The 22,875-nt window shown below is 56.8% G+C and overlaps 2 protein-coding genes across 3 annotated transcripts in view; both read left to right on the forward strand.

Moving 5' to 3' along the window:
- Positions 1 to 1,931: 1,931 nt before the first annotated feature.
- On the forward strand, positions 1,932 to 8,056 carry ARSI (arylsulfatase family member I). Its single transcript, XM_014887001.2, has 2 exons — positions 1,932 to 3,023; positions 4,079 to 8,056. The coding sequence occupies exons 1-2, from the start codon at positions 2,704 to 2,706 to the stop codon at positions 5,478 to 5,480; spliced, it is 1,722 nt and encodes a 573-aa protein (XP_014742487.1). The 5' UTR covers positions 1,932 to 2,703; the 3' UTR covers positions 5,481 to 8,056.
- Positions 8,057 to 12,175: 4,119 nt separating this feature from the next.
- CAMK2A (calcium/calmodulin dependent protein kinase II alpha) overlaps positions 12,176 to 22,875 on the forward strand; it is a 31,041-nt gene continuing 20,341 nt past the window's right edge. Inside the window, exons 1-3 of one of the 2 annotated variants that reach the window (XM_014886893.2) lie at positions 12,176 to 12,464; positions 18,009 to 18,103; positions 21,012 to 21,071. In XM_014886893.2, coding sequence (XP_014742379.1) covers positions 12,403 to 12,464; positions 18,009 to 18,103; positions 21,012 to 21,071 — 217 coding nt within the window. In that variant the 5' untranslated portion in view covers positions 12,176 to 12,402. The remainder of the gene's footprint in view (positions 12,465 to 18,008; positions 18,104 to 21,011; positions 21,072 to 22,875) is intronic. The other variant, XM_014886892.2, reaches the window with a different exon arrangement.

The following is a 22,875-nucleotide window of genomic DNA, read 5'->3' on the forward strand; positions in this document are numbered from 1 at the left end:
TGGCTGGCACAGAAGGTCTCCTCGCTGTGTCAGCATGTGTCCATGTCCCTGCTGACACCTTCTACCCTCCTTTCAACCCTCTGAGCTTTGGCCACTGACAGCAGCCTTAATTCAGGATGACTCTCCCAGCCTGTGCCTCCTCATCCTAAGGGTGTGAGCTGGATGTGACCCACCACTTGGCTGTGGAGCAGCAAATCCACACATCCAGGAGGTTCTTGGCTCTGCTCTTGCTCCTCAGAGGTGGGATCCAGCTCTGCTCCTCGTAGGTGGGCTCCAGACTCACTCCTGTGGCCACACATCCCTTCTGCTGCCCCCTCCTGCACCTCCCTCCTGCTCATCCTCTGGCCCCAAGCAAGACATAGTTTATCAGTGATCTATGTTGCCTTGAACACAGTTTCTGTGCCATGTCTCAGGCCTGACATCTTCAATTTCCTCTCTCATCTGTAATACTCACCCAAGTGGACCATTATTTATTATTTGGAAAGAGCTCTGATTACAAACCCTGGCGATAGCTCTCTCTGGTTTGGGGTGTGCACAGAGCCATGTGTACAGGAGAACACAGGACCCAGGAGATGGGGATCTCCCACCTCTATTTCCCTTCAGTCAGGTCCAGGTGTTTCCAAGAGGAGGATATCGTTCAAAATTAAAGGTGTTGGGGAATAAAAGGGAAGCAAGTGGTGGGAAGGAGTGAGAGAAAGGGAGAAGAGAAGCGGGCGGAAGAAATGAGAGATGAACCCCTGGGGAAAAATCAAACCTCACTGAAGGGCTTAGCCCAGCCCTTCTGAGCTGTTGAGTGAGCAGGGATTCCTGCCAGCAGGGAAAAGCACAGAACACAGTTATCCATCCCTGCCTCCTACTCCTGTCCCCTGCACCCCTTCCTGTGCTCCTGTAAGCCCCTGAGCCCTGGCTGAACTGGCTCTGTCCTGGTCCCTGTCCTTGACCCCATCCTCTGCCTGTGTCTAAAGCTAGGAGGGAGAAGCCCATCCTCCCTTTGTTCCTGGAGTCCCTGGGAGTGAGTAACTTCGTGATCCATCTTCCCCACTCCTCCATGATGTCCAGGGTTCTAGGGAGCAGGCTGGCGTGGGGCAGGGAGGACACTTGGGGACTGGAGGGACAGTGGAAGGACAGGGAGTGTAGGAGGAGCCCAGGGAGGGGACCCAGAAGAGGGGATCTGGGAAAGGGACATGTAAGGATCCTGGAGCCATCTGTCTCATCTACTCTTCTGAGCTAGTTCTGAAGGCAAAGCCCTCTCAGACCTGCAGTTGTAAAGGCAGGTGGAGTGGCTGGGCTGGGGCTATTGGGGTGTACTGGGACTCCTCGGGTCCCCATCGTTTTGGAACTGCAAACAGCCACAGGACTCAGCTCCCAGCTGTGAGAGGGGCGGGTGAATGTGAGTGGGTTTGTGCTACCAAAATCCCCCTTCCTGGGCCAAGTGGGAGGGACAAGATGCATACCAGGCACGAGGGCTTCCTGATGTCTGATGAATGCTGGCCCTGCAGAGGGAATTGCACAGGGCCATTGCTCATCTCTGTCAAAACCGCCCTGAAGCATCAGGGCTCTGGCCCCTTGTCCCAGCACCCCAAGCTCAGATCAGTACTCCTGCATTGGCACAAGTGTCTGGTTCCCACCAAACCTTACCCCTGTCTGGCTGTGAGGCTTTGCTGCCTCAGTTTCCCCACTTGGGAAATGGGTGCAGCAGTCCCCACCACTCCGTAGTGCTCTGCAAGTCCCCGAGTGGTTTTAATAACACCGGGGGTGTTGAAAATTTTTTTGCAGCTTCTCCTTGTTCAGGATTTATTTGGATGGTGATTAGTGCGGGCAGCTGGTCCCAGCAACCCCGCCCAGAGATCCAGCCCTTCCTGCCGCCCTCCAGGGCTGGATGCTGCGGGGGCTTCAGCTGAGCATCCCACCAAGGGTCCTGATCCATGTGTCACAAGCCTCGGTGCAAGCAGGGAGGGAAGCATCGGTGGCTCAGGGAATGCCACGCTTTGGACCCTGCGTGCTTTGGGGTTTTCCAGCTTTTTTTTGCTGGAGCTGCTGAGCTGGGAGGGGCCGAGCAGGCAGCTCCCCATAAACCTGGCGGCTTAGACCAACTCCTGGACAGATGTTGGGGCTCTGCCTTGGAGCGGAGGCTGGGAAAAGGAGAGGGCGGCTCTTGCCCGGAGAGTGAGGAGGAGAGCTCGGCACCCCTGGGCTTGAACTTTAGCACCCTCTTCCGCAGGAGTTTGAAGACGAGGATCGTCGTATCCCGAGCGAGCCGTCCCCACAGCCGGGCAGGCGCAGCGCTGGGGCAGACGAGAAGTCAGAAACTTTCTCTGACGGGGATTTTGTGGAGCTCTTCACAAAGAAATAACACCAGGAAGGCAGGAAGTGTTTCCAACGCTCGGGACGCTGGTGAGCGGCTCCGGGCCGCCGCCAGCCCCTGCGAGGAGCCCGTCCTGCGGTGCAGATGTGTGTGATTGGAGCAGCGAGAGGGTTATTTTCCTTTGACTGAAGGCAACCCAGCCCCGCCGGATTAAGCTCTTTGTGCGCACGCGAGTGTGCCTTGATGGAAGCTGCTCCCGCAAAACCAGCTGCGGGGACTGTGGGGAGCATCCCCTAGGTCAGGGAGCCCTCCTGGAGGAGGGGCAGACCTCCTGTTTTCGTGGCTCTGAGACGATGCCGGGACAGTAACTCCCTTGGCAGGCAGCACAGTGCTTCGGGATGGCCGTCTATGCCCTCACGGGTTTCTCGCTCGTCAGCCTGCTCAGCTTTGGCTATTTATCTTGGGACTGGATGAAGCCTAGTTTGGTGGCCGACGTGGCCACGGACCCCATGGAGAAATCACTGCCTCCCACCTTCACCAGGCCACCCCACATCATCTTCATTCTGACTGATGACCAGGGCTACCACGACATCGGCTATCACGGCTCAGATATCCAGACGCCGACGCTGGACAGGCTGGCAGCGGAGGGTGTGAAGCTGGAGAATTACTACATCCAGCCCATCTGCACCCCGTCCCGGAGCCAGCTGATAACTGGCAGGTAAGCCAGAGCCTGCTCACAACCTACTCATGTCCTCCTTTGGTCCCTTCTGTAGGTCTGAGGGGTTTAACCCCAGCTTACTGCTACACCAATGTCCTGGTGTATTGGCAGAGGATCGAGATCCTCCAGCAGATCTGGATTTCTCTAGAAAGCTTCCTGGGTAAACAGTTGATTTCCACACAGGATAAATAGTGGCACATGGCAAGAGCAAAAATGTGGATGCTGCTGGGTAATGGGTGTCACTTTGAGAGAGGGTGGTCTTTAGTCAGGAGGTGTTGGTATTAGGCAAGGAGCTGTGTCTCCAGGTAGTCCCTGACACACTGGCCCTTGGAGATTTGCTGTGAGGCCCTTGATCTGTGCTTTTCCTGCATGCGTGTTCAGTGCTGCACTGGCCAGGATAGGCTGATATTGCTCCATTGCCCTCTCCCATGGCAGCACAGTCAGATGGCCCCTTATCCTGGGCCATTCTGCCTTCTAGGATAGGTGGGGCTTTCTCTGGAGCAGTGCTATGTGGTCAGCACTCATTGTAGGAGGCAGATCCCACCAGACCACCTGCTGCTGAGGAATGGGCCCCAGGAAGGTGCCTATGGATGTGATCACCTACTGCCTGGGGTGGTGGAGCCCATCAGGGTCCAAGCAAAGGCCTCTCTTCTCTCCTGATGGTTCTTGGCATCAGACAAAGTGGTGTGCAAAGCAGGGGAGGACAGGGATGATGGGGACATTCAGGTGAGGCATTATGAACCCACTTGCTTGTGCTGCCTTGTCCTGACACAGCCCAGCCACCTCTCCCAGGCTGGCAGCAGTGGGGACAAATGCTGGTTGCATTTTAGTGAAATGTCTGCTGAGCCTCTCTCTGTGTTCTTTGCATCTGCTTTTGGTACCTACAGATGGATGAGGAGCTCCCTGTCCCTGGCTGGAGCTTACTTCATTGGATTGAGTTGGGTGACATGGAGATCTGCATTTGTTTTGGGTCTCTAACACATAAAGTGCCATCACGTCCTCACCCAGTGAGGTTCCTCATCACCATTGCTTTCCTCTGGCTCTTCTTCTGGCAGGTACCAGATCCACACAGGACTGCAGCACTCCATCATCCGCCCTCGGCAGCCCAACTGCCTACCCCTCGACCAGGTCACCCTGCCACAGAAGCTGCAGGAAGCCGGCTACTCCACACACATGGTGGGCAAGTGGCACCTTGGCTTCTACAAGAAGGAGTGCCTGCCCACTCGTCGGGGCTTCGACACCTTCCTGGGCTCCCTGACAGGCAACGTGGATTACTACACCTATGACAACTGCGACGGGCCGGGCGTCTGCGGCTACGACCTGCACGAAGGGGAGGACGTTGCTTGGGACCAGAGCGGGAAATATTCCACGTTTCTCTATGCCCAACGGGTCAGCAAGATCCTGGCATCCCACAGCCCAAAGGAGCCCATCTTCATCTACGTGGCCTTCCAAGCAGTCCACACGCCCCTGCAGTCCCCCAAGGAGTACATCTACCGCTACCGCTCCATGGGCAACGTCGCCCGCCGCAAGTACGCGGCCATGGTGACCTGCATGGACGAGGCGGTGAAGAACATCACCTGGGCCCTCAAGAAGTATGGTTACTATGACAACAGTGTGATTGTGTTCTCCACAGACAATGGTGGGCAGACCTTCTCTGGTGGAAGCAACTGGCCACTACGGGGTCGCAAAGGGACATACTGGGAAGGGGGAGTGCGTGGCATTGGTTTTGTCCACAGTCCCCTGATCAAGCGCAAGCGTCGGACAAGCTGGGCACTGGTTCACATCACAGACTGGTACCCAACTCTGGTCAGCCTGGCCAGGGGCAACCTGAGCAATGTCCAAGGCTTGGATGGCTATGATGTCTGGCCTGCTATCAGTGAGGGCAAGGAGTCGCCACGCACTGAAATCCTGCACAACATCGACCCCTTGTACAACCATGCCAAGTATGGCTCCTTGGAGGATGGCTTCGGCATCTGGAACACAGCTGTGCAAGCTTCCATCCGAGTTGGGGAGTGGAAGCTCCTCACTGGCGACCCAGGGTACAGCGACTGGATACCCCCACAGACCCTGACCAACTTCCCAGGGAGCTGGTGGAACCTGGAGCGTCTCACTGACGGCCTGAGGAAGTCTGTGTGGCTCTTCAACATCACTGCAGACCCCTACGAGCGCTACGACCTCTCAGAGCAGCGCCCAGACGTGGTCAGGACCCTCCTGATGAGGTTGGTGCACTACAACCGGACGGCCATCCCGGTGCGGTACCCTGCAGAGAATCCCCGGGCTCACCCAGACTTCAACGGTGGTGCCTGGGGACCTTGGGCCAGTGAGGATGATGGGGAAGAATGGGAAGGCGGCCGGGAGCCCCTAAAAAGCAGGAACAAGAAGAAGAAGTGCAAGATCTGCAAGCTGCGCTCCTTCTTCCGCAAGCTTAACACCAGGCTCATGTCCAACCGCATCTGACAGGACACTCCCCCAGCATCCACCCCTCCTGGCCAGGGTGGAGCTCTGGACTGCAGTGCCATGGGGTGGGAGTGAGGGAGAAGGACAGGCAGGGAGGTGGTCAGTGCTCTCTTGCTTTCCCTTGCTCCATGGTTCACTCCAAAACACTTCTCCTCCCTGGCTAGAGTGGTGGCCACAGGGAGTTGCTCCCAGTGGGTGAGGAAGGGTGATGTGGTCTCTGCTGTGGTGCTTGGTGGTGGTGAATGACTGTGCTGAGCTGGGCTGGCCCTGCACAGTTGCTTCCAAAGAGAGAGACTCTTTCCTCAAGGATTCTGCAAGCAATCATAAGCTTTAAGTGTTGGCCATTGCAAGAGCAGGAGGAAGCATGGGGGGTTCTGCTTTCATGTTAACCCTTGCCATTTCCCTCTATTTACTGCTGGCTCTCAGCCTGCAGCCAAGCAGCTGCAACCTTTGATCTTGCTCTGGGAACTTGAGGGCCTCCCCCAAACCCAAGACCACATTGCTTCTTTGTGGAGGGATGGATTCCTGACCATGGATGTCAGACCTGAGATCAGCATGGCTGGACTAAGTCATGCTGCTCCAGTGACCTCATGTGGGGCTATGGCTTCACCACTCCACTGGCCTGGGGGGCTGGGAGCAGCCCTGATGAGGAGCTGTGTCCCATAGAGGTATGACTGGATGCTCTTAGAGGACAGGTGGTTCTCTTTGGCCCCACATTTGGGAGGCAGATTTGCCCCAGGCTCTGATGGTGGACTCCATGTGGGACAGCCACCCAGCAGACTCTTTCACCCACAATTTGCCCCTCATGTGCAAGCCTCTAGGCACCCCTGTTCCTCCCTATGAATCCTACCCATCCAACCAGCCAACCACCCCTGTATGCCAAGTGCTGGAGATGTCCCTGTCCCTACATCCCATTGCTGAACCTGGGGTAAACAGAAGATCTGAAGATGGTCTCTGCAGAAGCTGCTCTGCTGTTTCGTAGCTGCAGAACTCTGAAGCCTGAAGGACGGGGATGATGGGGACACCTCTCACCTGCCAGCACCACGCGGCATCCCCAGGCTGCAGATGGGCACTGCTCTTCCAGCAGCACACACATGGGGAGGAGAAAACCTCCCCATCATCCGCTGCTGTGGGGAGAACACACCTCCCCATCATCCGCTGCTGTGGGGACCCAGCCCATCCGATCGCCAGGGGCCAGGGAAGCAGAAAAGCTCCGGGCCCCCGCGCCTTCGGCGGGGTGCAAGCGCGCATAGTGCGCTCACAGGAGAGCTGGAGAGGATGAAAGGGGGTAAATAGCTTTAAAATCGTTTTGGATGCATGGTGCATTTCCATTTACACAATGTGTTTTACATTTCTCCCCACAGGTTTCTCTTGGTGCAGCGTGTGTAGGCGAAGGCCCTGCTGTGAATTTTGAAAATAGTTATTTTTGTCTCTGGAAAATGAGGCCCGTTAGGACTTGTCAGCTCTTGGATGAGCAGTGTGGGCTTTCTATTTTTTTTTTTCTTTTCCCCCTCTCTCTCCCTTGCAAAATAACATTCATTTAAAATCTGTCATTGAAAGATGTGACAATTGGCAGCGTGCACACTGAATACCTTTCAGTGCTCTTTCAAGCCCTGTGTGTGAGAGAGGGATGAGGATGGGAAGAAAATGACATGTTTGTATTTTTTTTCTTACTCTTAGCTGGATTATTTGGGGGTATTGGGATTTTCTATAGAAACAGAGGAAAAAAACCAGCTGACAGCAAGGCAGAAGAGAGGAGGCCTCTTCTTGTAGAGCTGGGAAGGAGTTTGAAAAGCTGGAGTGTGGCTGTGTGTGCGCCAGTCCCCGCTGCTCTGTGCACGCCCATCAGTGTGCCATCCTACCCTGCTGGATCCCTGCATCCCTGCAGGCACATCCCAAGGACAGGTTTCCAAGGGGACTCGGCTCCTCCATCAGCCACATCTCCATCCCTGCTCCCTTAGCATGCTGCTCCAAGAGGACTGGTCCCCATGGCATCACCTGGGTGGAGGTGAGCCCCAACAGGATGCTCCACATCCTCAAACTACCTCAAATCAGCCAGCCTGGTCCCTGGGGATGTGCACCACCAGCAGGGCTGCAGTACCGGCTGCTATTTGGCAAAGCCAACCAGTTGCTGAAAATAAAGCAACACTTTGCTGAAGAAGAGGAAGCTGCTGCAGGCAGAGCCAAAGCCAGGGGAGAGCAGGGGGTGATGCTGCAGGGGCTTGGGAACAGTTATTGGCTAAGGGAGAGTTGGTGCTGAAGGGAATGGGAGAGCAGGGCTGGACGTGGGGTGGTGACAAGGCTCGGGAAATGGTTTTCATTTCCATATTTATATAAATGCATCCAAGTTTAGTCCTTCTTTTATTTTTTTTCTTCAAAAATGGAAATTTCCATGAAAACATGTTTGATTTTTCTCCCTTCTCTTTTACAAACATCCCCATGAAAATGTTCGTCTGGTCTCACTTCCTCTTTCCAGGTTTGGATCTGCTGGGCTGATGCTGGGTTTGCAGTCAGCCTGGCCACAGTGGTGGATCTGCTGTCATCTGTATTTTAATTAAAAAGAGTTGTATTCTGAATCTTTGTGAGAAGAAACAGCCGAAGGAAAATCTTAGGCCCTGAAAACAAAGAGGAGAAGTAGGCAGGAGCATCTCTGGGTGTTTGGAGAGAGCAAAGCCTCCAGCCCGAGGACAGCAGTTGTCCCTCACTACTGATTCCAGCTGTGCTGTGCCTGAACATTGGGCTGGGAAAGGAGATGCAACTGCTGCCACGTGTTCTCCTCATCACAGCAATGTTCATTAATGGTCTGTGTTGGGAAGAACGCAGCTATGTGCCAAAATCCCATGTTTTCAGAGAGCTGAAGTCCCCTGGGTCTGTGTGTGCGCTCTGGCTGCCAAGGGGTTAATGCAGCTGGAGAGATGCTCAGGCGGTGGAGTTCCCTGCACCCGGGAGATGTGTCTTCACAGACAGGCTGAGGCTCCCCTCCTTCCCAACCTCCTTTCAAAGTGCCTGGCAAACCCCAGGCAGCTCCAAAGCCCAGCAGGAGCTGGGTGTAGGATGGGGGCCTGGGAGGGGTGGGGCGGGGGATGCATTCGGGGCCATCGGGGCTGGAAGGGTGGTGGCCTCTCTGTCCATGCCTCTCTGTCGGAGTGGACTGGCTGTCTCCACCCTGGCTGTTTCCATCCTGCTGGCTGGAGCGAGTGGGAAGGGGATGGGCTGGGAATGAATGGAGTTGGGATGGGATAGAGATGGGGAGGAGGATAAGAGGAGGGTGGAGCTGGGCTGGGCTGGGCTGGGCTGGGCTGGGCTGGGAAGGGGAGGGCGATAGGAGGGGGATGGAATAGGGACGGAATGCAGACAGGACTGGGGGTACAGTCAGAGCCTCTCCAGCCCCACAGGCGACTCCCACCCGAGAGATGGAAGAAGCCCAGTATCAGGACAGGGGATGGGCATCCCAACAAACTGCCCCAGTGGGAGAGTGGCAGAGCACCCTGAGCACTTCAGAAGGTGTTCTACATCAGGGGCATTTGTGTCCTTTCTCCAGTGCCAGTGATCTGTGGTTTTGCAGGCTCCCCCTCGCTCAGATCCAGCGCACGACGTTTCCAGGGAGCCGCATGGCACCAACTGAGTGTCCCCAAGTATCATGGACATGTCCACAGGAGGGTCTTTGCCTGCTGTCGGGGAGAGGGCAGCACTGAGGACACCCTGTCTCAGCCAAAAGCAACTTCGTGTGGTTGTAGGAGCAAGTGCTGGGCCCATAGGGGTAGGGGCAGGGCACGTTTACAAACACAGCCCTAAATGTAAATCAGCTCTCCTCACCACGGTATTTATAATCTTATTTAAAAATAACCCCAAATTCAGCTTCCCAGAGGACAGCAACTGAGCATCCCCCAGACCCCAGCTTGCATGTGAAACTGTCCCAGTAATTTTGGTATCTCTGCAACATGTAATTGGCAGCCCAGCTGGTTTGGTGTGCGAGGCACTGCTGCAAGCCCCATCCCCTGCGAGCAGGGGCACCTGCTGCAGCCCCCCCAGGACACGTGGATCCTTCCTGAGCTGCCCGTCCAGTGTATTTGGGGTTCAGAATCTGACCTCGGGTGCCCACCCTGGGGCAGCCCCGTGCTGGTATGCAGAAACTAAAGCTCTGCAGGCAGAGCTGGAGCAGGGTGTGGAGAGCAGGATGCATTTTTGGACAGGCCGCCCAGTGATGGAGAGGAGCACTGGGGATGAAGGTCTCCATCAGGTGGCCAGACCCGAGCACGGCAACAGGAGAGCAGCATGGCTCCCAAAGCCATGCAGGAGCAAATCTTGGGATGGCTGGGAACAGACACATCTTAAGAATATCCTGAGGTCTCTGGGAGAGGACTGGGACTACTCCCCTCTACAGGGAAGCCCCCAGCCCAGAGGTGGAAGGTTCCACCCAGAGCTCCTGCTCCCCTCAGACTGTCCCCAGGATTGGGACCATGCAGGAGTTCCCGCTTGGGAAAACATTATCAGCAAAGCAGAGCACGTTCAGCACGCAGAAGTCTGACACCCCCTTACCCTCAGAAGGAAAAATGTCGAGGAAAAGGAAAAAAAAAACAAACTGAATAGAGAGAAGAGCAGAGAGGGAGAAACTTTTCCTGGAGAGCCGTGTGTCTGCCAGACAGGAGAACCCTGGGGAGGGAGGCAGGGTCCTCGTGGGGGCTTTGCCATTGCCCCCTGCCCGGGTGAGGGGTTTGGGGTGTCAGGGATGCAGCAGGGGCCCTGGGGGGAAGGAGGGGGACAGATCCCTCCTCCTGGCTCTGGGAGCATGCAGAGTCACGCGTGTGGGGTTGAGCACGTGTGGCAGTGTGGGGGTGGGCACGGGGAGGGGGGCAGGTCACATTGCGGAGCTCACGGGGACACGAACATCAGCGCAGGTGGGAGGGACGTGGGAGTGAGGCAGGGGCACAGAGCCGCCCACGGGCATCCACGGGGTCTTGGGAGTGGGGGGCTCTTGCCTCTAGGGCTCCAAGGGGCTGCTGGGGGCTGGCAGCAAAACACTGGAGGAGGAGAGCACTCCCACAAACATCCGGATGCATCAGCCCCCACGGCAGCCCCCTGGCACAGCCCTGGGGTGAGGAATGAAACCCCCTTTTTTGTGGGAGCAACATGGAGAGGAGTTGTGCAGATGCCTGGAGGCATTTTGGGGACCGCCCAGGGCACAGATGGCACATATGCATTGTCTGCACCCCAGGTGAGGGTGCCAGGAATGCTCTGCCCATGCCAGGGCGTGGCCAGGGTGGGTCTGGAGGTCATCAGCCCTTGGGGACTGTGGCCCCATCCCTGTGCCCATCCATGGCTGGGAATCAGTCCCTGCTCTGCCACCAGGGTCCCCTGGATGGGACCAGACAGGAGCAGGAGGCCGGATGCAGGGATGCAAGGTGGGGATGAAGGTAAGTAATGGTGCAATTAATGGAAAAGCCATTAGACCTTTCTCCTCCTCCCCCTCCTCTTCCTCACTCCGCCACTTGCTGTCCTCCTCCACTTCCACCTCCTTTCTTCTCTCCCTCTCTGCTCCTCCTCTCTCCCCTCTCAAAGATTTCTCCCTATTTTTGTCTGGTTAGAACCTTTTACTTTTCCTTTTAACCCTTCCATGGTAGCCTGAAATGGAACTCAATCCATCTCAGCTGCCAAAGGCAATGCCCTCCCAGCTGGCACAGGGAGTCCCTTCTGTTGTGATGAGGGTCCTGCTGCTGCAAAATCATCTAGAAATGGGACAAAAGCTTAGTAGAAAGCTCTTCTGGGGGAAGTCAGCAGGTGGAAAGTGCAAGGGGTGGTGTAGACAGAGGGGGTGGTGCTGGATCCCCAGTGAGGGCTGATGGGGACTCAGAGGGAAACCCCTTACCTGAGGTTTTGGACCTCACAACTCCACTTTTATTGCACTTCTTGTGCTTTCTTATGTTCAACACAGCAGACAGGCGACTCAGCAACAAAATTCAAGGACTGGGGGGCCAGACCTTCCTCCTATTCCCACTTTGAAATTCTCCCCTTTCTACCCTGGCTTGGGCACCACAGGGACAAAGCTCCCCAGGACACAACCTTTTTGCACCCCTCTAGCTGCTTCAGGTCAGGCTGCTCGCCCTCTCTCGGTGGGGGGGGGGACCCTCAGGAGCTGCTCCAAGGGAACCCCAGGGCCCTTGGGGGGACGCAGTGGGCAAAGGGGGGAGTGGGGAGCAGCCAGCCCTCCCCTGCAGTGTGATTGGGGCCAGCCCCTCTGGGGACCCTGGCTGAAGGCAGGACAGTGTGGGGACCTGGGGACCTGCCATGGTTTCTCCAGCTTCTCCTGACACACTTCTGCTCCATCTGCTCCCTCCTGCTGCAGCGTGTCCCCATCCCACAGCCTCCAGGGGCCCCAGGAATGCTGCTGCAGGTACCAGCAGGACCTGTAATTTTTTTTTTTTTTTTGGGGGGGGGGTTATAAGCAGTTGCTGGGGTGACAGCATCCTCCTGCAACATGGAAACCACAGTTTCCATGGAAACCTTTTTTGCCCCAATTATTTTACCACTGCCACAGCCTTTAATTTGTCTTTAATATTTGTATTTTAGATATCCCCCCCCTCCGCAGCAGGTGGGTGACCCCCGGGCAGCCCCCGGGCCGGGTCCCCAGCAGGGCCCTGGTCCCCACAGAGGGCGGCGGGTTTGGGAAGCAGTTGCCCCGGCAACAGAAACAGGGCGTTTCTGGCAGCGGTGGTCACCATGGGGACGGGGATGCTGACGAAGGCTTGTGAAGCTGAGAAGACAAATTGCCCTCATCATTATCTCTGGGCTTGTCAATCAAATATATTCCCTTATTTACCTCAGCGAGGAGAGAGCCCCGGGAGCACACGGAGAGGGAGGGAGCGAGAGGAGAGCTGCTTGCCCCAAACTCCGCACTGGGAGGGAGCATTTCCAGCCCCTCGGGATGGCCACCATCACCTGCAATCGCTTCACTGAGGAGTACCAGCTTTTTGAGGAACTGGGCAAGTAAGTTGGAGATGGGGCTGGGATGTTCAGAGCGGGGCTGTGCCCTGGCTGGGAGAGAGACTCAGTAGTGCTGGGAACTGCTGGAGATGAGGGAAAGGAGATGGGCATGGAGAGAATGCAGTGGGAGTCGGAGAGGGCACGCAAGTGAGGATGGGGGCTTCCAGCCCCAGACCTGCTTCTCTGTCCCTGCCTGAGTTCAGGGGTTGCTGATGGGTGTTTGGCTGGGGGCTTGGGACACCCCAGAGGTCTGGAGTTGCCTGGGAAGGGCTCGGCTGCCCTTCTTATGGAAAAGCTGCTCCCAAAAAAGAAAGCTGCTAGCTCCCTTGGGAAGTTCTCCAGCGGGGAGGAGGGACTGGAGAGCTGAGAAGGAAAGCCAAAGCAGTGGGTGCCCCCCACATTTCTTTAGGGAATTTATCTGTGTGGATTCACTGGGGCTTGACTAGACCTGCCGGAGACCCAGTCTGCCTGGCAGCCCCCAGAGAATCCTAGTGGCTTTTGGAAAGATCCAGGATATTCCCCACCCCTGTCCCAGTGCGGGTGAGCCATAGCCCTGTCTGACCCTGCTTTCCTGCGAGGGAGGGCTCAGCTCCTCTGCTCCAGGTGTCACCGCGTGTGTCTGTGTGTGCCCGTGCACGCCACTGCGTGTGTGTGTGTGTGTGTGTGTGTAAACAGAGCTGCAAACAGTGCACAGCAAGGGGATCCTGGGGAGCACTGAGCACCCCAGGGTGCAGCAGGGGATGCCAGGTTCCCCGTGTTGAGGGATGCTCTGCGTCCCGCCCAGCGTGTGGCTGTAAAACGAGCACAGGAGTGAGCAGGCATGTGCCTCTGTTTTGGTTTCTGTGCCTTTTTTTTGGAGCCGGTGTGTAAATCTAGGCCATGTGGCTGCTGTCCCTTTGGAGCAGCTGGCAGTGTGGTGGTGGGCTAAGGGTGCCTGTGGCTCCAGAGGGGAAGCTCTGTCCCTCCCAGGCACAGGGATGCTCCAACTCCGCAGCCCTGCATTGCCCGGGCGCAGAGCAGCCTGTGCCTAAGCGTGTGCCCACATGCACGTGGGCGTCTGAAATGGGGGCGAGGGAGCAGGGAGAGGGCAGAGATGGGGAAATGGAGAGGCTGAGACAGGAGGACTTTGTGCTGGCTGGGCTGAATCCTGCTCACATTCCCCAGCCAAACTGTGGCACCGGGTGTTGCTACAAAGTGCAGCTCCGTGGAGGCAAATGGATCCCCTCCCATCTCGGGACACTCACATACATCCCTGTGGCATGCGAGTGACAGAGAGGGGCTGGTGGACAGCAGGGGATTGGGTTGGGGAGTGGGTCCCTGTGGTGGGGACAGCTCCAGCTGGCACTGCAGGCAGGGGGATGGGCACCCGCCATGGAACTGGTGGCAAGGTGGGATGTGGGACCTGCTTTTTCCAGACTTTTCTTGGCTTTTCAGGTTTCTGGGGCTTTGTGTTGGTGTCAAGGGGTGGGCAGATGGGGCAGTGGCTGCTCCGTGCCTGTGGTGAGGCTGTGGGGCTCTGGCTGGGCAGAGGTGGCTGTGGGGATGTGGAGGGAAGTTCGCAGGCGAGGAGTGATGGAGGAGGACCAGGAGAGCTCCTGAAGGTATCTGGGCTGCGACGCTTTGCTGGGTCGGTGCTGACTGGAGGACTGAGCACTCAGGCTCAGGGGCTGCCCACCTTGCCCAGCACTGTGGTGTAAAACCACCTGGACAGATGCATTTTTAACAGGAATAAAGAAGTAAAGCTAGCGCAGCAGCTCACCAGCCCCTGAGAGCATCGCCCCCGACCACCCCAGGTCTGGTGTGATGCAGGGGCAGCGGCCCCAGCTCGGTGTATCCCACAGCTTTTCCATCCACTCAAGAGGGCAGGTACAACAGCAGCATTGAGGTGCTCCCGAGTTAGGGGCTTCACCAGGTTAGCCAAGGTGCTGTGGAGCTGGTTGGGGATTTTCCACTGGGATGGTTTCCAGCACATCCTGGCACATTCAAAAATCAGCGGTTTCCCATGGGGAAATTTCTGCTTCATGGGCTTAGAGAGGGAAATCAGGACGAAGTGCCGCACCTCTGCTCTGCTGCGGCAGCTGCTCGCGCTGGGAAGTGTCGTTCTTCCTCAGGAGAGATGCTCCCGGTGCCAGACGGGGTGGGTCTGTCCTGGCAGGGCTGGGCAGAACGGCTCTCTCCGCACCAGCCCCTGGTAGGAAGCAGCGTCCTGCAAGAATTCAGGGCAGAGAGGGTCCATCTCGAGTTTACTGTGCCCGAAGGACTGGGGCGGGCTGTTGTGGGGGACACGGCATGTTCCCAGCCTGGCTGGCAGGACGGCAGGTCTAGGTGCCAGGCTGCTACACCCACCCTGTTTCTCTGCCGTTTCCTCGGCTGCCACCCATCCTGACAGCCGGGCAGGTGGCGGTTTGGGATGCCACACACCTAATGGTAGCACCGCGGTGAAGCTTGGGGGGCAGGCAGAGATGGGGAGGGAGATCCGCAGAGTCTGCCCAGCGAGGCACAAGCCCCTGGAACATCCCTGCACCTCCCAAGCATGGGAGGACATCTGTCCCGAGCGGGGGACACGGAGCTGGGGAAAACCCACTCCTGCGGCAGCCCCCGCAAAGCTGAGCAAGCGAAGGGCTGCTCCGATCCCCCACGCCTGCAGGAGGGAATCAGGCGGAGCGCGGGGGGCAGCGGGGGGGACAGGGAGAGGATCCTGCCCACGGCCCCCCGGAGTAGGACAAACATGAAGTGCAGCTCCATCGGCGCCTCCAAATCCGCCCCCGCAGCAGGTTCAGGGAGAGGCTGGAGACAATTACCGTGCCGAGCCGTAGGATCAGCCCCTCCGCTCCCGGAGCTGCAGGAGAGGGGGCTTATTAAAAAGGGGGAAAAAAAAATGGAGGAACAAAAAATCCCCAGCCCACACTCTTCTCTCTAGAAAGGAGATAAAATGCCTCGGAGGAGGAGGAGGTGTTGAAGAGAGGGAGGGCGGCATCAGCACAGCCGGGCGCTGGCAGGGAAGGTGTGAAAAAGGGAGAAGGGGAGCATCCTGGTGGCAGAGCCACTGCTTGAGCTGGGGGGAAGGCCGTGGGGACAAGGCATGGCTTCATGCCTGGCCTAGGGACAAAGGGACAGACGGTGCAGGGCTGGGGCTCAGCAGTGCCAGGGCTCGGGGCTGTAGATTCGGGGCTTGTGCTGGGCTGTGGGTCCAACATCACCCTGCACTGGCAGCCAGCCAGGTGACAAGGACACACTCTGTACCCATGGCCCTACAGGTGATGTACCCATCCCCTGCTCAGACTGGGACATGCTGTCTCGTCCAAGCCAGGCAGAGATGGGGGTCCTCAGCTGCCACCAGGGTTGGGGTGATCCCTATCCATACCCTGGGAGCAAAGGTACACACTGCTGCCCATGGCCAGGGAACAGGGAACAGTTCCTTCCTTCCAGAGGGGTTTCTTGCAGCTCAGGGGGGCTCAGCTTCCTGCCTGGCACCCCCAGCACTGCCTGCAGTGCTCCATGAGCCCCTGATGTGGAAGGGGATGCTGCCTTTGCCATGAAGATGCTGTATTTAGATGAAGCAAAGGAGGGATTTTTTTTCCCCTAGGCTGGGAAAATCCTACATGGGATTGAGTAGCAAGGGAGCAGCTTGGCACAGGCAGTAGAGCCTGGCTGGGGGTCAAACACCCAATGTGGAAGCTTCCTGGCCAGTGCAGACCCACTGAAAGATCCAACTGGAACAAGGATGGGGCTGTAGCAAGCATGCTGTACCCCTGGGTATCTTGCACCTGCATCCAGTGTTCCATGTTCCACCCACCGTCCAGGCATACAGGGTTTTGCTTATGCTCTACAGATGACAAATAGACATTTGGTTTCTGTTAGGAAGGTTTGGAGGAGCCAAAAGCCAGGAATGCAGCTGGGGGAGTGAAACAGCTGCTTCCCATGGCTCCCCCTTTTTCACGTTCAATTCAAATAAATAGATGAGGAAGTGGCTGTGGACACCGGGACCAGGAGTGACTATCAGTCCCCAGCTGCTCGTGGATCTGGGACACATACACCCCTCCAGCCTCATGCTGGGTTCTGTAGTGAAACCCCGAGCTGGGGCAGAGGGACATCCCTGTTTGCTGCACTCTCTGCTGCAGACTGTCCTGCCACTGCAGAAACATCATACATCTTTACGGAAAAGAATAGAGCAGATGAGTCCCAGGGATCCACAGGAGCCCACAAATTCTACACAGCGTAGGGTTCCCAGCAGGATGAAGAGAGAGAGACCACAGGACTGCCAATAGCTCTGGTCTGCCTACCTATGGCAAGCTGGATATGAAGCATTTCGCCCACCCTTTCCAGTTAATTCTTCCCCAGGATTCAGGGATATTAACAGCTCAGCTCTTTCAGCAGTCAGGATTAAATGGCAGGACGGGGAAGCTGGGAAGCACCAGGATGTTTTCCCCCAATTCCTGCCTGGCACGTGCCGTGAGCGATGCTCTGCACGGCAGCACTGGGCGCGTGGGCTGCCGGCTCTGCTGGGGCTCCATCCCCATCCCTCCACACCCGCTGCTCGCCTGCTCTCCTAAAAATCACATTCAAACCCAAATTGCCCGTCTCCACCCGCCCCCGCCGCTAAAATCAATTATCCGCCGCTCTCGCCAGCCCGCGGCCTTTTATTCCTCGGCAGGGAGTTGGAGTGGGGTGAAGGGGAGTGGGGGAAGGTGGGGCAGGAGGTGGGATTGCTTTTGATAGTTGTTATTTTAGCGATTAGAGACGTTTGACAGGAAAGGGAACCTGGCACAAAGGTTGTACTCAGCAGGGCTGGAGCGTGCATGTGCGTGTGATTGCAGGGCTGCAGCTCCCAGCACTGCGCGGGCACTGGCAGTGCCATGAGCTGGGGTCCAGGGCAGACAGAAGTCTTGGGAGTGTCCCAAGCACTCGTGCTCGTTCGCCTGCCAGATCCCAGGAGAGCTTTGCAAGTTGGCTCCTGCGTGTGCAAGGTGCAACAGCATCCATCCCTGTCCCGCTGGGCTCCACCCTCGCAGGGTCCCCTGGGCTGTCCCTGCTTGGGTGGTGGTTTTGCGGTGGGGGTGATCTGGTACTGGTCACAGCTGCTGAGTCCTGCTGTGACTGAAAGGTCTAGAACAGGCAGAGCCACACAGATTGAAGTGGTCGAGAGTTATGTGGCAGCTGCAGCCATCACGGTTTCCCTTTGGGAACCAGCGCCCCCGGTAAATCACTGCCCCTTCCCTCCTGGCAACAGGTAGGGCAAAGCCAGGAGGAAGAGGGGGGAAAGTGCACGGTGCCTGGGGTGTCCCAGAGGAGCATGGAGGGAAGAAACCCACATCTGTCTCTAGGTCTTCATGTGCCTCCTCCTATCATTCCTCAAGGACAGGGGTGCAGGGAAGCCGGCTGAGATCCTTCCATATTTTGCCCAAGTCCCTGCCCCAGTCAGCACCTATCCCCATCCCCATCCTTGTCCCCATGCCTGTGGCTGTCCCTCACCCCACAGCCACATGAGGGCTGAGCTGTGCCCGTTCCCACGCCAAACCCTTCATCTCTGGCTCCATCTGTTCCCAGGGGCGCTTTCTCCATTGTCCGGAGATGCGTGAAGGTGTTGGCAGGACAAGAGTATGCGGCCAAGATTATCAATACCAAGAAGCTCTCTGCTCGAGGTAAGCCCTGAGGGTGTTTTGGAGAAGGCAAGAGGTGAGCAGGACTCACACACTGGGGAATTTGTCCCCTCGGCATGGTGCTGGGATGATGCCTTTGATGTGCAATGAGGTGAGGGGGTCTTTGATTGCAATGGGGCCCCCTCATCCCACTCTGTCCCCACTGTGGACACTGAGCTCCTTGATGGATGGGGTGAATGTCCCAAGGAGCCGTCTTGGTGGCTGCTCGCCACATCCTATCCGATCACAGCATCCACAGCCTGGCTGTGCCAAGGCTGAGGGGAAATCCCACACCCCAGTCTGCCTCAAGAGCCAGAGGACCCCATTTCTGTCCCTGAGTTCCCCTCACCACCCTGCACACACATTGCAGCAACACGGTGGTTACAACTTTGCAACAATCAGACCACTGCCAGCTTTGGGCACAGGGTAGCACAGTTAATTTGGGAGCGTAACCTCCTGAGTGGGCCCCCGCTGAAACCCCATCCCTGCTCTGGGGTCTGTAAGTTTTCTTACTCATATACCTACATCAATGAAATGGGAACATCCCTTCGGGTGGGGATTTGACTTCATTTCTACCTGGAAAAGGGACCTCTCCCTTGCTGCCATCTGCTCTGGTGGAGCACATTGGCTGTTTGCTGCTGGAAGAGGTGCTGGTGGGTCTGTCCTGGTGGGTCTGTCCCAGCTGCTTCTCAGAGTGCGACTGAGATGAGCCAGCCCAGAAATCATCAACGAGCCCTTGCCCCAAGCCAGGGACTCCTCTGCCTCCAGGCACCTAGCAGAGGAGCTGTGATGAGGTGGATTGAAAGTATGAGGCAGCAGATGCCGTGTCCCCACTCTGGCTCCTCTCTGGCTTTTGGGAGTGCAGGATGTGTGCTAGGAGGAAGCACCCTGCCGGCAGGGTTTAATTAACCTCCCTCGGTGTCTCTCCCAGTTCCTCTGCTGACCTCCGAAGGTAAAACTGATATGCAGAAAAGAGTGACAAGCTCCTCTCTGACCTGGAATTAAACCAGTATGTCTCAGTATGCCAAAGTGGCACAGCACCGGCTCTGAGCCCCTCAGGTCCTCCAGCACTGACCCCTGCCCCTCTTCAGGGATGCAGATAATTTTCTTCGTTCTAAGTCAAAGGCTGGGCTCTGGGCAGGGTGTGCAGTGCTGGGCTCAGCCCTTGGCTCCTGCCCGTGTACCCCAGCTGGCAAACGCCTTCCAGTTTTCAGGGCTGCCTGGAGCAGCAGATTGAGCCTTCCTCCCTTTGCTCCTCCTGCCTCCGCTCGCCTCCTCCGGCAGTTTGCCCCTCTCTATTCTCTCCTGGGGTTTGTGCTGTCCCTGCAGTGCCCAGCAGTTCCCTAGAGAATGTTCATTGTTTTTTTTTCCCTGCTCTGCCAGCTGGAATCACCAGCGACTTTGGCTAATGGTCTGGAACCCCCCATTTCTGCAGTGCTGGCAGGGAGGATGGCACTTGCCCAGATACAAAGGGCAGGAAGGAGAGAAGTGGGGAGAAGGTGAGAGAAGCTGCAGAACATCCCCAGTCATGGTCTGTTTCCTTAGACATCCTCCTGGCTGCCAACACAGAGGGGCCAGGAGGAGAGAAGGTGGAGATTTTGGAGGAAAAATGGAGTTTAGGTGTGTGCAGGAGCTGGGTTTGTGGGGCAAGAGAGGCTGTAATCCACCTCCCCAGACAAGTCCTGGCCCCACTGGTCACATTGTCCCTCCGTCCCATCCCTGTTATCCACCCCGCAATGGACTTTAGTTGTGAGAACAGCCTGAACTCCAACCTCTCTCCTTGTCACCCTGTCCCACCCTGGGAAGGTTGTCACCCATCAGGGGAAACAATGTGGGGAGCTCAATGAGACCACCAAGCCTCATTTTCTCAGCCTTCAGCTCATACTCCAGTACAGGCTGCAGAACTCTCCCCAAGCCCCAGGGTGCCTCTTGGACAGGATCCTGAGCCTGGGGAAGGATGCAGCCCCGCAGAGAAGGGGCTGTGCCACTTTCACGTGTCCGCGGTCGGAGACACTCAGGTTTGGTTTGATGCAGAGCGAGACTCCGGGGTGTGAACCTGCAAGGTAGCAGTGATAGCACTGAGAGACAGCAGCCCTAATTATATCCTTGCTTGTCCTGGCTGCTGAGTTCCTGCACAAAATGTCTTCAGTCAGGCACCTCCATGCAGGGTGGCTGGGTCAGGTGTGAGCAAGGAGAGAAGCACAGAGGAAGAAACAAAAGGATTTGCAGATTCATTCTGAGCTGTCCCAGGGCAGGGGATTTTTTGGCTCAGCTCAACTTACCTTGCCCTGAGCTCTGTTGTCTCACATCCCCAAGCCTGCTGAAAGCTGGGGAGTGGGACTTGTGCTTCCTGTTTGGAGACAGGCACCAGTTCTGAGATAGGGTTCTGCAGTGTAGGAGAGCAAAGCCCTGGTGTGGAATGGCTGATGATGGCTAGAGGGAGTGAAGCCCATAGCCTCATTTCATCCTGACACCTTTCACTGGTTCACTCTGCCTTCAATTGCTCACATTGTACTATGCAGGGCTGGCAATGTCCTGGCTGATTGCCTGTGCCCGGATGAATAGGAGAAAAAGGAACAGTACTGCAAGCAAGGATAACCCAGACAAATCCGGGGTATTTGAGAGGTGATTGGAGATTGTTCAGCAAAGAGAAGGGAGAGAGGACAGCAAAGGATCATTCCAAACCCAAGATTGCCTATGGCATCAGTGCTTGAAGGGCTTAGCCAGGGATTGCATCTGTGCTGGGATAGTGCCCATTGGGCCCTGATACTGAACTTATCCCCAAATCCATAACTCATTAGCAAAGAAAAAACAAGCTGCTCTGTCCCCCAGGTTTCCTGTGCCAACACCTTCTCTGAGAGCCATTGATTCCCTTCCTCAGATCCTAATTTAGGGTCGTTGCCTCTTTCAGATCACCAGAAGCTGGAACGAGAAGCCCGGATCTGCCGTCTCCTGAAGCACCCCAACATTGGTAAGTGCACCGTGCACCCCCATTGCTGGTGCTCCATACCTGGCTCTGCTGCCCACTTGCCCTCCCATGTGCCAGCCAGGGCTAGGGGGTCTCCACCAATAACCCAGTCCTGTCTGCAGCAGCATGGACTGTTTGTCCCAGAGGCTGAGAAGGGCTTGGTATTGTTCTGCCCGGTTGATCTGCAGAGCCGTCCCTCCTCTTCCTCATGGGAAACACCATCTTTAAACGGGGTTATGGGGAAAAAGGCCCCCACTGGGCAGAGGGGGACTGAAGTAGGTCCGGACTAACCCACTTGGCGATAGCTCCCTCAGGGGGAAGCGGAGCCCCAGGAGGCTGAAAGAGGCTATTTTTACTGCTCTCCCCTCCTCGGGTGCTGTATTCCTCTGCATGCTCCAAAAAGCGGCTGCAGCTCGGAGCAGCAGCAGCAGCAGTGCGGGGCGTGTAGGAGGAGAGATGGCGGGGGGAAGCGAAGACTTTCCCACCGACCGTCCATCTGAAAGTAGCCTCCTTCGGAAAAGCTGTTTCAGGAAAACTCCTGAGCCCCTGCAAAAGACAAAAATAGGCTAGAAGGAGAGAGAGAGAGAGAGGGGAGGGGAAAAAACTGCAGTAAAAAAAAAAACAACTCCATCCTGGAAGTGATGCTGATGCAGGCTCTTGATCCCTGTGGATGGTCTGGATGAACCCCCTCTTCCCTCTGCTGCACCTCAGGATGTACCGACCCCAATGAGATCCTGCAGCTTTTGGGAAAGTATTTGGTGGTTTCTGCAGCCCTCTCAACCCACAGTCGGGAGCTGGGAGGGTTCCCCTGCGGCTGAGCTCCTCCCTGGCCCCCTCACTGCTCCGGTGACCTGGATCCATCCTTCCCCAGGAGCTGCTGCAGCAGATCCAGGGAGCTAGATCCAGGGCCACTGGGACGAACCATGTGGCTCCTGTCCCATAAATATTTCAGTTCCAAAAAAGACTGCCAGCTTCCATCTGTCTCGGGCACACGGCTATGTGGCAGGTCTCCCCTTCATTGCCAGGGTGCCGGACCTTGCAGCATTCCCCAGCCTCTGCTCCAGCAGGACCAGGAGATGTCCTGCAGGGGTCCCTCCGGGGCGTCAAGCTTCCTCTTTGCACCAAAATACATGCAGAGATTGCCAAAACCTGAAGGAAACAGGCTGCAAAGTGTGTGAATAAGAAGAAATACTAAAGCCGGAGGAACTCACTGCATGAGACCTGCAGGATGGCACCTGCAAGTTCCCGTGGTTCCCAATTTCCCAGCTTGGCCACAGCTCTTTCCCATGGCTGTCTTGCACCCTTCCCTCTCCATCACCTTCCCGTGGGGCTGGCAAGGTCTCCGAAGACCGAAACACGTCACCTGTTCCTGTCCTTGTCCCCCATCCCTGCACTACCCCTTGCTGTTTGGCTGTGACCCGGCAGGTTCAGAGCTGCAAAGGCTGGAAGGGGTTAACAGCATGAGATGCTAACAAACCCAATCTGCTGCTATTTATACCCAGGAGGCTCTTCTCCACCCCCCTACCCCACACCCTCTTTCCTTTCACCCCCCTCCACTGCTCCTGCTGCCTGGAAACTTGGGCTTGCAGCTTCCCTTCCGAGCAGCAAAGGCGGCTCGTTACCCACACAGGAGCTGGAGCGAGCAGTGCCACTGCAGAGCAGCCTGGCGTGAGGAAGAGGAGGAGCTGCTGCTGGATGAGGCAAAACAGCCCTGTCCAGCCCTTCCCGGGGAGAAGCACCCCAGCTGCCAAGGGGCTTTGCTGTCCTCTTACTTGCTCCCTGCAGTGAGGTGGGGTCCTTCCATCTC

The sequence above is a fragment of the Sturnus vulgaris genome, chromosome 15, assembly GCF_052056855.1.
Source record: "Sturnus vulgaris isolate bStuVul1 chromosome 15, bStuVul1.hap1, whole genome shotgun sequence".
Taxonomy (NCBI): domain Eukaryota; kingdom Metazoa; phylum Chordata; class Aves; order Passeriformes; family Sturnidae; genus Sturnus; species Sturnus vulgaris.

Coding starts and splice junctions, on each gene's coding strand:
- ARSI (XM_014887001.2), top strand. CDS start 2,704: ATGGCCGTCTATGCCCTCACGGGTTTCTCGCTCGTCAGCCTGCTCAGC. Junction 3,024..4,078: donor AGCCAGCTGATAACTGGCAG/GTAAGCCAGAGC, acceptor TTCTTCTGGCAG/GTACCAGATCCACACAGGAC.